This window comes from Centropristis striata, chromosome 3, assembly GCF_030273125.1.
Source record: "Centropristis striata isolate RG_2023a ecotype Rhode Island chromosome 3, C.striata_1.0, whole genome shotgun sequence".
In the NCBI taxonomy this organism is placed as follows: Eukaryota; Metazoa; Chordata; class Actinopteri; order Perciformes; family Serranidae; genus Centropristis; species Centropristis striata.
Genome location: NC_081519.1, coordinates 43,573,739 through 43,588,991, shown reverse-complemented (window position 1 = coordinate 43,588,991; position 15,253 = coordinate 43,573,739). Strand labels below are relative to the sequence as shown.

The following is a 15,253-nucleotide window of genomic DNA, read 5'->3' as shown; positions in this document are numbered from 1 at the left end:
AGGTTTAATAAGAAACTTAGATCTTTTGTTCTCACTATTCCAACTGAGACAAAAATATTTATGATTATTACACAAACAAATCAATCTGTGTCACATCTTTTATCCAGACATTGTAGTATTTATATTATTTGTTACTTTGAGCTCTGGTTGAACAAACCTCTTTCTGCTGATCAATACCTGAGTTTATCACCAGAAGATCCAGTTATAAAAATCTTCAAGGAGTGTTTAACTGTCAGAAAAACAAGATTTTAAAATCAGTACAAACATTGTGAATATGGTGCATTCAGTGTTATTCAGTTACAAACAAATAGTCATATCAAGGCCAAGTGGAAGTTAAAATAAATAAATATAAAAGACGTGTTTTAGCTGCGCAGGAACAAAATCAGAGCTGACTGGAAAAGTGAAGCAAAGATTAAAAAGGTGATCGTACCTGGAGATGCCACATGAGGAACTTCTTTATCTCTCAATAAAGGTGTGTCAACAGAGACAGGTACCAAGCGAGACGGCTCACTGACCTCTCAGTCCCTGTACCTGTCAGGTGAGTTCAGTTACTGCCACGCCCCTTTAGGAGACGAGCTGCAGGTCCAATGGGAGGAATAAAAGTGAGTGCAGATTATGATGAATAACAGGATTTTAATTTTAATTTTGGAGTGAGAGATACGGAGGGAAAAGCAAGTTAGAGCGAGTTTAGATAAACTGATATTCATGAACCTGACTCTAAAGACTCAAAAGGAAGTTGTAGTTGGAAAGACTGAGGAATGTTTCTCTGGCAGATTGTTTCACTGCAGTGACTTCTCTCACAGCTGACCCTGAATATTTATGGGGAGGCAGGAGTTTTTGAAGGGTGGCAACATATGGCAGACATATATATACTGAATTTAATCAGTTATCACTGTTTGATGACAAATAGTATGTACACACTACAAAAGGGCACGGGCTGCCATTTACAAACTCATACAGACAAACTTAATCTCATGCAATCAATGTCTTGCATTTGAGGTTTCATGTGAAACAGTTCATATTAGGAATACGTGACCATACAATGTGATCTCACTTAATAGGAGATAGAAGTATGGTAACACTACTGTAGGTGGGGCATTATCACAGGAAAGGCATTAAGGTAAGACACAGGTGTTGAGTGGCAGATATGTGAGAGGGGAAGCAAACAGTTTTTGACAAGAAGAAACTATCAAAATAAAAACTTACCCATGAAGACCATTGAACTGAGCTGTACTAAGGTGAGCATCAATACACTGGAAATAAATGGGTCAAGGCACTCAAACACGGTTCTGGACAACGCTGTTATTGTTCACTCAGAACACACATTCTCCCAGTTTGTCCCTCAGTCTTTTTACATAACCTTCAGATCTGGTATGAGAACAGAAACCACTGTCTTTCATTGTAGCCTTTTTCCAGTTACGATAACCCTTGAATGAGGTGAAAACAGTCCTTGGAGCATCGGGGAGTGAAAAATGCCTACAAGCAAAACAGTAAGTCGCATCTTTTGAGTGAGAGTATTCTAACCAGGGGTGAGATTTGTACCAGTCGCTGCTGAAGCTTCTCCTGGCTCCTCCCTGGAGGGTCTTAGGGAAACTCTCTCACACTGGCACCTCACACCTGGACTTGGATACGTCTAGAAGATGGAGAGGAGGAAAAACTTAAACTGCATTACATCTGAACTAATTATACAATATAATGACTAGTAAAACATAATCAATTTGGAACTGTCATTGATAAGTTATAACCATCAGACTGTGTTTAACACACACTAACATTTTAGCCTGGGAGAGTATTTTAGGTTATTTTGTTTAATTTTGGAATTTAATCTGAGCAATAGATCTAAAATACACTTCACAAAATATTAAAATTCTGTCCCCATCTCATCACACTTTCACACTGACAAGTTTCCACAATTACTCATATAAGCAAACATGAATATTTATATTTATTTTAAGAAGTCTAAGCAATGTCTCTTAAATACAGCTTATAGCAAAACGTCCCTGGTCGCCTTGGCCTTGTATTCTTTCTCTGTCACTTTTCTGTTGCCCTTCTCTCTCTCCTTCCACCTCATCTTCATCTTCTCTCTCTCCTTCCACCTCATCTTCATCTCTCTCTCTCCTTCCACCTCATCTTCTCTCTCTCATCCACCTCATCTTCTCTCTCCTTCCACCTCATCTTCATATTATCTCTCTCCTTCCACCTCATCTTCACTCTCTCATCCACCTCATCTTCATCTCTCTCTCTCCTTCCACCTCATCTTCTCTCTCATCCACCTCATCTTCATCTTTTCTCTCCTTCCACCTCATCTTCATCTTCTCTCTCCTTCCACCTCATCTTCATTTTCTCTCTCCTTCCACCTCATCTTCATCTTCTCTCTCCTTCCACCTCATCTTCATCTTTTCTCTCCTTCCACCTCATCTTCTCCGTCTACCTTGCTCAGTTGTTCATTTTCTATTTCTTTCATCTTTCTCTTTGGTGAGAAAAGACTACGTATGCTACCTTTCCTCTTCATTTCTATAAAATTCAAAGTAACTTTTAATCAATATTTGCGTTTGTAGCCTAATTTACACAGAACTAAGGTCAGACCTAGCTAACATTACATGTATAGTTAACGAAATAACTTTCTCCAACCAGATTTTTATCATCTCAAAACCAGCATCACAACTATGCTAGCACTGTGCTTTCATTATAATTTAATTTCTTGATAGATCGTTAATCAGTTTTTACCTCTTTCCCGCCGTCTCTTCTCTCCTCGCGACTCCTGGCTCCCTAGCTTCCCGCCACTCAGTTTTCAAAACAAATCAGTCTCTTGCCGGCCGCTCTGACGTTAACTCGTGCTGCATTCACTGCAGTCGGACATTGGAAATTCGCGCTGGTAAATGTCAAATCGGACGTAACTTTTCTTTTAATTCGTTGCTGCCAGCTGGGGTTGCAGCAGGGGGGGCAAGGCTTTCTTTTATGCCTCCCTCTTACCTCAGAAAAATGAACAGCGACTCATTGGAGTGTCTGTTAGTCCAACCAAACGCTGAACAAGACATTTTTAATTAACAAAATGTTCAAATAAACTGTCATTAAGTGAAAATACAGTTAAAGGGTCAAAGTTATGAGACCAAACTGTTAAATATAACTTTATTGACACGTTGCCATGGATACGCATTGTTCTGCTTCTCTCTGATGACGGCTCGTCTTGTTAGTGACCTGTCAATCAAAGGTAGCCCCGCCCCAAATCATACCATTCTTTATCCTCTATTTTCTTCTAAATGGGGCCATTATTTACACTTTTAACATTGTTTTCGGATTTTCTAAATTCAGCCCTCCGAAAAGGCTTGACAGGAAGCACTCTGAAGCAATAACTCCTGTTATCCTTGGTCTTCCTTTATTTTATCACAAAATGACCACAGGTCATAAACCTGAAATGATTAAACCACATATAACAGGTTACATATAATAATATTAATGAAATTGTAACTTAAATAGCTATTTTTACTTTTTTACAATAAACAAAACATTGACTCTTTTAAACTATAGTCAATAAATGTCTTCTTATGAATAAAGTAATGAATTGCAGTAAACACAGCGGACCAAAAGCTTAAACACAGCTAACATTAGCAGCTAACATTAATAGCTAAATGCTAGCAAGACCTAGCTAAGCGCTAGCCCGGAATGCCAATGGAGTTAGCCCAGCATGCTAACGGGAGCTAGCGGCGCTAACCGTGAGCGCTAAATAACTCTCATTTCATATCACATTCTCCAAACTGCCTAACAGTGTGGTAAACATCAACAACACATCATATTTACCAGCTACACATTATTAGCAGGCTATTTCCCAGTTAGCTGCAGCTTCTGTCAAAACCTGGATGCAACTGCTGTGATCAATAACACTGGAAGCCACACGGACATTTCAAAATAAAACCAAGAGGCACAAAACCCTTAAATAAAGTATTCAGAGCTACAAATAGATACTGATGAAATAATAAAAGTCTTGACAAACATCAAATTGTTGAAGATTTTTTTTTTACCAGTGATTGAGACCATAGTGTTGTCCTGAAAAAAAAATCTGTAAAACTTTGAACCCCAACAAACAACAAATAATAACTCTTAACTGTTGTCTTTTTCAGAAGAACAATACTCATTATATAAACCCTGATCATTACAAGTTGTAGTTAAATGGAGGCTGTTACACTCTAAACAGAAATGTTCTCAACAACACAAACACACAAACACTATTTTTTGTCCATTTTTCAGCTTTATTTAATAGTGGGAGAGATACAGAGTGAAAGGGGGAGACTTGCAGGAAAAGACTCTGAGCCAGATTCAAACAAATAAATAAGAGTCATAAAAAGAAGCTTTGAAAGAAAATCAAACAAACAGTTTCCCACTTTAGGTTTCACAACTTTCAGTGTTCTATTTTACTAATGTGATAAAAACTGACTAATTAAAACGTCTGATAAACACAAGCTAAATTTAAGAAAAAAGGTTATCTGGAAGAAATTGAAATAAAGTTTACAAGTCAACATTACAATTAATTTTATCTTGATATTATATTGACACATGATAAAAGCTGACAATTAAAAATGAACCATAAAAAGAAGTTTTGAGAGCAATGAACGTAGAAAAGTTATTTGAAAGAAATGAAAACAAAACATTCTAGAAATCCAGATGAAACATTTATTTTACAGCTTTATATATTATACACACCATATCTTTACATGATGATTTACACACTGGTGTACTTTATAAGTGAAGAACAGAATCCAGTTCACCAAATAAAACTAAAGAAAAAGAGCTTCTTCTCCATAAAACCTTGTGAAACAGATCAGAGATCTTCTCCACAACATGACAGAGTTTAGAAGTGTTGTACGGGACATGACAGGACACACAGAGACACCAGCATCACACAACAACTTACACATGTTGTCCAGTGTTGTCACAGGGTTTCTGGATTTAACATGTTTAAGTGGAACATTATAAATATTAAAACCCTTGAGAAGCTCACCTTCCACTTCAGGCTTGTGTCTAATATTTATGCTCACCACCAGTTTGTGTTAAACCACATCTGCTGAATCTGTTAACCAGGAAAATGTCAATCATATAAAAAAAAGTTTGGACATTTGGCCTTTTCTTTGCATTATATTTTCGATTGCAAAAGAAGGATTTCTGAGAATTCAAAGCAAATGAAATGATTGTTCACTTCAGAATGAAACACAAAGTCGTCCATGGTTCTCATATGTGAGAAATTCTGCAGAGGTCAAATCAAAAATGTTTCATAAATCTCATCAGGGAATCAGACATTTCACATAAACTTCATTTATATAACTTAACTTAAATAATGGAAGTGTGTTTACCCCCCACCCATCCTTTGTTAATATTACACAGATTTTTACACAACATATTTTTAATAATATTTATGACCACTGTTTTATTAACCATATCTGCTAAATGTCCCATAGTGCACTACAGCCACAGTATAAAATGTGTCCATAAACCTAAAGAGAAAATAGAAAATATATATATAAAAATCTGAATTATTTACCATAGAGGTTTGGAGTGTAAAATTCCACAAAGCCTCATATTTACAGCTTCATTTAGACCTCAAATATCCATGATTCATTAACTAGTGTGAACATTTTGTAAGCATTTAGCTAATATGCTTTTTAAACAAATTATTTATTTTTGATTTTTTTCAACACTATTTCAGTGACTTGGTGTCACTGTTTTTCTTAAGGTTTATATTTGAGTTTTTAATATTACACATTATCTGACCTGCTGATGTGAAGGTTTCTGAAAGAATCTGTGTCTTTCTCTTCACACTTTTATTAAAATCTCAACTTTGTTATGGAAAATCTGTATAAAGTCAAATATGTTCTTTAAAGCTAGATTGTGTCACAAAAGCTGAATAAGAAACAATGACAGAAGGTTGTTTTACACAAAGTTGAAGGCGTCTTTGTTTAACAGCAGGTGTGAAAAGTTCATGTCTCCTGAAGCAGCCCACTTTGTGCAGGGTTGTGTGTTTGGCCTTCAGGGTTGTCTTTTCCATAATTCAGTTTCTAAGAGAACTGCACACACATTGTTTTAGTCGTCACAACTGCCAAATGCCAGAGTATCTTCTAACACCATCTTCCTGTTATTCTTCTTCTGTAAACTAAGAATCCAATCACAGCGAGGAGGAGGAGGACGAGAGGAAGAACGACTGCAGGAATGTTGATGCCGTTCTTGTCAGTGGGTTTCTCTGTTGAGCAGAAAACAACAAGAAATAGTCACAACCTGAACAGGTGAAGCAGGTCAGAAAAGAAGAACGTCAGTTTGTCCACCAGAACACAATCCTGTATACATTGTTTGTTCTGCTATTGTTATTATTTATCCCTTCTTATCTGTATATTATTACTGTATCTATTTGTTGTTTGTTCATTCTCGTCTATAACTTTGTTGTCTTTGTTTAGCTGCATGTCTGTGTTGGTTTCTGTCCCATATGTTGGTTTTTGACTCAAACTCCGTTTTGAATATTAACATCCTCGGCCAATAAACTTGATTCTGACTAATTTACTGATAGATACGTTCTTTCATATATTTATTAAATTATTCCATTATTCAGCCTCTAAAACTGGCCAGTAGTTCAGTCAATACAGAGATTATTATATAGTATTCTCTCTGAACTGTGGATACAAATTAAAAGGTTGAAAAAAATGTGTAGATTATATATATTTTTTTATGTGATTTGAAAAATGAGATTTTCAAAAAGTGATTAAAACCTAAAAAAAAAAAATGATGATAAATTATTTTTGTATTATTATTTATTTATTTTTTATTTCAACTTAAGCTCAAGCAAACATTGGACAGGCAACACAAAACAAACTGTGGTAATAATTCTGGGTGCAGAAGTGGGTAAATGTATTGGTTTAATACTTAAAGCAGAAGAGAGATTCAAGATTAACTTTAGTGTCATTCAAACTATTCACAGGACAAGTGAACAGCAGAACGATTTCTGATCTAAGTCCTAAAATTATATATAAAAAACTAGATAGAAGAAACTGTAAACAAAACAAAGCCAGATAGAAGTCTCACCTCTGTTGGTCCTGATCTTTTCTTCTTCCAGTCTGGTGAAGATGTGCTCCTTCACACCAACCAGCTGAAACACACAGTCGTACCTGGTCCAGTCTTCAGGTTTGACTGATGAGAGGTCCAGGTCAACACTCATCTGGAAGGATCCATCGTGGTTGGGGAGGATCTCTCCGAGGTCCACGTCCTCATGAAGCTCCTCTCCATCTTTCCTCCAGAACATCATGGCTCTGTCAGGGTAGAAACCTGTAGCGTGGCAGCTGACTGGAGAGGAGGGAGTCTTCTGGAGGAGAGACACTGAGGGAAGGTCTGCAGAGAGAAGAGAAACACACTTTATAGGTTCTTTATTACTATCACTACCTTAATACACTATATATACAGTATGTATACAATGCAAATACATCTCATTAATTGATAAAAGAAAGCCCCTTTCATAGTGCTGTCCTGCAAATGTCCCGCTATATTGCTGGAAAGATCTTTGCCTGCTTTTCGCCTTAAGGCATTCATAGTGATCCCGCGAAGGCAAAGTGATATTCTGCCCTTTCATAGTCTCTAACAGAGACTGAAGGGAAGAAACAGATGAAGAGAGGTGAGACAGATTAAAGAGTGCAGTGGACAGTGAGTGTGAGACAGACGAGTGGGGATAAATGTGTTGAGTCAGAGAAATAAAGAGACGAGAGAGAAAAAGAAATGTGTTTAAACTGAGACAGATTCAGCCTCTGTATGCTTTATATTTATTGTAATGTTACTTATGGTTGGAAACACAGAAGGCATATTAACATTGTCGTGGTCATTAAACTACATCAGGTCATGTGACTCTACCTTTTCTCAGCAGAGAGCTCCTCCCGAACTTCACTAACTTCTTCAGCTCCTCAGGACAAATCTGGGTGAAGTAGTGTTTGTACTGAGCCATCTTAGCTTTATTATTATCCCACTTGTGTTTGGTGATGACAGCCTGTTGTTGTGGAGCGACCCATGTCTCTGTCTCCAGGTCCAATGATAAGAAGTCTTCTCCATCATAAGCGTACTGATTATAACCTTTGACCTCATCAGTCTCATCATCCCATTCACAGCCATGCATCCACTGGTAAATGTGGACACCTGAGAGACAGAGAGACAGAGACACTGCAGTAAACCAGAGTGAGATCACAGCCCAGTCATCTATCACCAGCTGATATCACATCTTTACCACAGAGACACACTGATCCACAGACACTCAGACACAGAATCTACACCTCCTGCTGTTATTGTCTCCATGACAACCACTTACAACCAGCCATCATCTGGACAGTGTGGACGTCTTAGAGAGAGACAGAGAGGCAGAGACTGCTGGGAAACAGAGGGACATCCTAACACACTTCATATCCTCTTTTCTTTAACCACAGAGACACACTGTCTCCACTGAGACACCAGTTTGTCTCCACTGAGACCACCAGTTTGTCTCCACTGAGACACCAGTTTGTCTCCACTGAGACCACCAGTTTGTCTCCACTGAGACCACCAGTTTGTCTCCACTGAGACACCAGTTTGTCTCCACTGCTGAAGGTGGTGTGGCTTCATGTGAGCTGCAGGAACAGACACACTGAGGTGGAGTCCTGATCATCAGACTCTGATTAAACCTGGACTGAACGTTACATTGAGACCCTGCAGCCAGTGGATCAGTCCAACAATGTCCTCTTCATGAGAGGAACTACAAACTAGACTGTTTCTGTTTAATAAAAGACTTAAATGAGTATTTAATTGTCAAAATTTGTGTCGACTACTTTTTTGTCAATCAACTGATCAATTAATTGAGTGATTGTTTCAGCACTATAGATGTTATTTATGGAACAGATCCACCATGGTCAAGTAAAGTTAATCTAATCTCATCTGTAGTTTTTCTAAATATTTGGGGCTCGAATTAATTACTGTTGTCAATGATTATGTAATGACTATTTTTCAATTAATCATTAAATGTTTACAATGTAAAATGCCAGAAAGTTCTGAAAAAAGGACACTCAGAAGTCCTCAGAGCAAAAGGAGAAATCTTCGAATTTCTCTTTTTATCAAACCAACACTGAACGGTATTTAACATAAAATTATATAAAACAGAGAAAAGTAGATCATGCTCATATTTTTGCTGAATAAAAGACTTAAATGATTATTTGATTATCAAAATGTGTGAGTTCTGTTGATCATCCAAACAGTTTATAAACTAATTGTTTCAGCACTATATACATATATTATGGCCTACACACACTGTGGTGAAGTAAAATAAACAAATATAATCTGTCCTTCTACAACATATAAAGGTATATTATGGGATGGACACACTGTGTATTAGTAGGTAGAGTGGAGCTGTTAAACTCTTTAAACCTCTGATCTGAATGAGACGTTCACTATGTCGTCCTGTCAGCAGCTTTATTAAAACAAACCGCTCCTCCTCTCATATGAGGACCCATCAGAAGCAGCCTGTGTCCCCTTTACAGTCCCGGCTCCACACTTTGAGAAACCAGGCAGTAATGTTCCTCTATCAGCTGTGTGTTGTTAAACTGTTGAGATCAACAGGTTCCTGCAGTAGAGTTATTATGGAGCGACTCTCTGTGGGCAGTTCAGTAGAGTTACTCTGATCTAATCTAGTGGAGATAAAGTGTTAATAATCTCTGCTGGTTATTATGGGATGGACACAAACACTGTATCCATGTAGTATAGCAGCATTCACTAGTCTCAGTGTCTGACTGGGTTTCAGTCAAGAAAAGCTGCCAAACACTTTCATCTGACAATGGGGTGTGTGTGTGTGTGTGTGTGTGTGTGTGTGTGTGTTAACATCTGTGTACTAAAATACAGGATGAAAATATAAAAATATACAACACAATAAACAACATTTTATCAGTAGAAAGTGAAACATCAACAAACCTCCAGTTTGGTTGAAGCGCTGCTTTACAACTTCAATGTTGTTTTTGAAGACCTGCTGGTTATTAAATCGAATCTCAGTCTCCCTCTTCCAGAACTGAGGATCATCTTCTGTGGCTCTGATCATCCACTCCTGTTTGGGTTCTAATTTCCTGCTGTTACTATCATAGTGATCTGTCTCAATCTCATTAACCAAACCAACAAACACAAACTCTGGGAAGTTTGGGACTTGAGACGATCCAGTGTAGAAATTCATCATAGAGTGAGTCACTGTAAGAAAAAACAAGTCATCATTTCAGTTTTTATATCACAGTTTATAAATCACTTAACAATCTTATTTTCCTGCTCACAGAAATTAATTAATTAATAATTGATGTAAATATATCATGTTACAGTCTAAGTTATTGTGTTTACATACATTAGTGAACAATATCAAATATTGTAACAACAAAGCAGGAAAACAACAATATCAACTGACTTTTCAGATAAAAAAAATAAAAATAAAGAATCTATGATTTTTTTTCACTGAATATGTGCGCATATACTTTTATATTCAGCTTGTTCTGAGTTCATAAAGATACCAAACACTTAATTATGCTCCTTGTAGGTCTTTGGATACATTGGACTCCTGTTTTTCCCTGAATTATAATGGACTCTAGTGCAAAAACAGCAGTCCCATGTAGTCTACCAAAAAGATATATAGTGATAAGAAAAACTAACTGTTGAGCAAAACGGTTTGACCCAACATGACTTCACATTTATGTTCAGGGAGAAGACTCCAACAGGAAAATAAACATTTCAGTTGCGGCCACAGACGGGATAAGAGCGACACACTTTATATAAGAAACAATCATAAAACACTAATATCTTGTATAAGGAGCATTAAATATAGTTATGGACAAGAACCTTTAAGTTCAAAAGTCATATTATGTTGTTTTTAAAATGTATTATTCTAAATGTGGGCTGGACTGTTGCGCGCGAGAAGCCCCCGACTGCAGGGTGCAATTCGAGGCGGAGCTCTACGGACATTGAGGTGGGTGGAATCCAATGTTGAGGTGGGCGGAGTCAAACGTCGAGGTGGGTGGAGTCAAACGTTGAGGTGGGCGGGGTCAAACGTTGAGGTGGGTGGAGTCAAACGTTGAGGTGGGTGGAGTCATTTGAGGTTCAGGGGTACTTGAGTTGTTTATCTCCGGTGCTCTCATCCTTTTCACGGCAAACATTTTGAAAGTAGTAGTTTGGAAGTAAGTAAGACGTTAAATTAAAATGAACAACTAGCTAAATTACTGGACCACCCATCTGACCAATCATAAGCAAACACCAGTGATTACTGTAGCGGCCAATTGGAGTTCAATCAAGCGGCGCTGTCCGTAATCCCAATTGATTTAAAATTACTTACACATAGTAACGTTATTATATACAAATGTCAGCTTAGATGGTGAATGCTTATGTATCCATTTTTAAGTATCATGTCATTTATGTCTGCTTATTTTCTTTGACATATAGAGACACATCAGTGTTTTATTGGAGGGCGACCCAGTGGCCTCGGCCCCTCAACCAAACCCAGTGGCCCTGGACCAGGACCCTCAACCCCATCTAGTGGCCCCGACCCCGGCACCAGCCTGTCACCTGCACCCGGTGGCCCCAGCCCCGGACACCTCAATCACACCCAGTGGCGGTTGGATGATGGATGAAGAGGAATTGTGGAACCCTTCCTGTTTTCATTTCAGTTGAAGACTGACTATGAGGCTTTCTGTGTGGAGGCAAATAATAGAAGAAACCTCAAGGTCTTTGCCTCTTTTGAGGAGCAGCAGTGAAGCCTTGTTGATCAGCTGGGATTTATTTTACTGGTGTGTTATGTTGTGGAGTGAAGATTTTTTTTTGCTGTGATTTTTGGAATTTTTATGTTGTTCAATAGAGCTTTTTATTTGCTGTGATTTTTGAATTTATTGGTGTGTCATGTTGTTAAATAGAGGGGGTTTTGGCTGTGATTTTTAATTCAGTTATTTATGTTATTTTGTAAATATTATAATAACTATAATAATACAACTTAGTTAGCTTTGATCTTTGATCTCTTTAGTGGTATAACCTGATGTTCAAAGCACATTCACCTTGTCAGTGTGTCTGACAGAATTGTGTAGTTTGTAGTTTTGAAGTAAAATGTTACAAATGATACAGTATAATAGCATTATAAATCAGGATAGATAAAGTTATAACATTTATCAAAATAAATAACGACCCATATTTTACTAGACTTCACTAAAGGTAAAACATTTTGGAATCAAAATTAGACTTCAAAAGGAAGCAAACTAATGTCATTTCACATTTTTACTGACATCTTGTTATTGCACTATCCCTCTCTGCTGCTGTAAATCCATAGAATTCCCTGCTGTGGTATTCCTATTACATTATCTAATAGTTTATCTAATCTTGTTTTATATGTGTTTATGTTTAATTCTGATAACATGTAAATATGTTCCTTATTTGTTTATATGCGGCCAATAATAATAATAATATAAGTGTGCTTCACGGCTGTCATCAATAAGTGGTGCCGTTGAGTAAATCTAACAGACTCCATCACCACCTCAACGTTTGACTCCACCCACCTCAACGTTTGACTCCACCCACCTCATCGGACAATAAGCTCCGCCCAGAATCGCACCCTGCAGTCAGGTGTAGTTGTTGCGCACCATTTTAACATTAACATGATCAGACTGTATCGGTCTTAATGGTCCTGATAGTATAAAATAATGACACAAATAAAAGATATAAAAGTTCAGGAAAACACACTTGTGCCCTTTTCAGGATTAGAGTATTGACTATCCCTCTTTACAAAACTTCAACTAAAGTTTATAGGGATCATTCAATGAGGTGAACAGACAGGATTTACTAACGTCAACTTTAAGATGATGGGTTGTTACTTTTTAATATTTCTATAATGTACACAGAAGTCCAGGAAATAAACATCAAAGACAATCTTAAAACGCTGAAACTCATAAATACAGTATAGAAAGACATGAAGCATTTTGTTTCTTTCACAATAAACCAACAAAACAATGTGAACTCACTTGGTGCAGCGCCATGCAGGGCTGTTCCCAGGAGAACCAGAGCAGCAAAGATCTGCATTGTGACCGTCTGAAGATTTACCAGAGTGAAGCTTTGTGTGTTTGTCTGAAGAGAGAAACAGAGATCATCCTTCCTGCTCCACAATCAGAGTTGAAATGAGGATAAAACAAGAGGTGACGCTGAACAAACCTTCATCTGAGCCAATGGGAATTTATTCTGAGCATGACGTCACTTTTATCTAGGTAAAACAGGCTCAGACATGTTATGAACAGAAGTGAAAGTATATGTGCGTCTCAATAAATGACAATATCATAGAAAAGACTATTTCCAGTAGTTCAAGTCAAACAGTCCCAACCAAGTATTGAGTCATATAGATGACAGACTTTTCAGAGGACAACATTTACACATTAAACAGACTTTTTATGTTGTTTTTTTTTGCAATATTCACATTTGAGACACTGAATTTCAGGTCTTCATTAAATGTAAGCCATAATCATTATAATTAGAATAAATTAAATAAATGAAGACATGAAATGTTTCATTCTGTGTGTAATGGATCTATATAATGTGTTATTTCACCTTTTTGAATTGAATTACTGACATAAATAAACTTTCTATGATATTCTAATTTCTTGAGATGCTCCTGTATATGATGTTACTTCAGCCTGTGTAAGAGGACGGGGAGACACTCAACTTTGTTCACATATTAAAGGAGTTTTATTCTTTCTGTTGCTCACATCTTGTCAACATGTTTTGCAGACTAATGAAATGTGCAGAAATGTTGTGTCAGGTCAGAGGTTACTGTCAGCTACAGACCAGACACTGAGCAGTTTGTGGGGATTCAGTAGTGTCTTATTGTTCTTTTGTTCTGTATGGCTGCCCTGGGATTTAAAACAGTCCTGATCAAAAATATCAACAACAAACAACAAATCCAAGTTTGGTTTCCTGGATGTTATAGTGAGTAAATGAGGTGAGGTGCTGCCCCCAGTGGTTCAAAGCTGCAGTTGATCTACAGACTGGCTTTATCTCTTATTTTAAACAGATATGTGAGCAGTCAAACCATCTGCTTATTAAATGAGATGGAGGGGAACATATTAAATCCCCTCTGAAGTTCTTATCTAATGAGCTGCTCTATGAAATATGTAAGCATGTTAAAGTGTTTAGTTTAGCTCCACTACAGGCCTGCACACTGGTGTTGGCACACATCAGGTCAACTATCAGGACAAACAATAGAATAAAACACAAGGTGGTCTCCATGAAACAATATTTCACCTCATTGTTGGAGTTTGAAATGAAAAGAAATGAAAGTGAAGCAGAGAGCGAGTCAGAGAGCTTCTTAAACACAAGCATCAGATCAGCTCAGCTCTGTCCTACAGAATAAATGCTCCGGAGCTGATTTGAAGCTGTGGACGCTGAAAACTGCTCAAACAACAGAAACTGAACACCTCTGTTGATGTTTGAACACATGATCCTGCTTTTCATTTTGCTTTGGCGCTTCATATAGCTTCTCTGTTTCCACCCTCTCTTATTGCTGTTGAAGCACTTTATAAAAAGTTATAGAATTTAATAAGGTTTAATAAGAAACTTAGATCTTCTGTTCTCACTATTCCAAGACAACCTGAGACAATAATGTTCATGATTATTACACAAAACAATCAATCTGTGTCACATCTTTTATCCAGACATTGTAGTATTTATATTATTTGTTACTTTGAGCTCTGGTTGACCAAACCTCTTTCTGCTGATCAATACCTGAGTTTATCACCAGAAGATCCAGTCATAAAAATCTTCAAGGAGTGTTTAACTGTCAGAAAAACAAGATTATACAATTAGTACAAACATTGTGAATATGGTGCATTCAGTGTTATTCGGTTACAAACAAAAAGTCATATCAAGGCCAAGTCGAAGTTAAAATAAATAAATAAATATAAAGACGTGTTTTAGCTGCGCAGGAACAAAATCAGAGCTGACTGGAAAAGTGAAGCAAAGATTAAAAAGGTGATCGTACCTGGAGATGCCACATGAGGAACTTCTTTATCTCTCAATAAAGGTGTGTCAACAGAGACAGGTGCCAAGTGAGACGGCTCACTGACCTCTCAGTCCCTGTACCTGTCAGGTGAGTTCAGTTACTGCCACGCCCCTTTAGGAGACGAGCTGCAGGTCCAATGGGAGGAATAAAAGTGAGTGCAGATTATGATGTATAACAGGATTTTAAGTTTAATTTTGGAGTGAGAGATACGGA

General features: G+C 37.4%; 1 protein-coding gene across 1 annotated transcript; it reads right to left on the bottom strand.

Moving 5' to 3' along the window:
* Positions 1-4,226: 4,226 nt before the first annotated feature.
* LOC131968318 (H-2 class I histocompatibility antigen, Q9 alpha chain-like) lies at positions 4,227-13,289 on the bottom strand. The gene is made up of 5 exons (XM_059329141.1): positions 13,014-13,289; positions 9,952-10,218; positions 7,879-8,157; positions 7,063-7,365; positions 4,227-6,229 (listed from the first exon to the last, which is right to left on the bottom strand). The coding sequence occupies exons 1-5, from the start codon at positions 13,069-13,071 to the stop codon at positions 6,108-6,110; spliced, it is 1,029 nt and encodes a 342-aa protein (XP_059185124.1). The 5' UTR covers positions 13,072-13,289; the 3' UTR covers positions 4,227-6,107.
* Between the last annotated feature and the right edge of the window lie 1,964 nt (positions 13,290-15,253).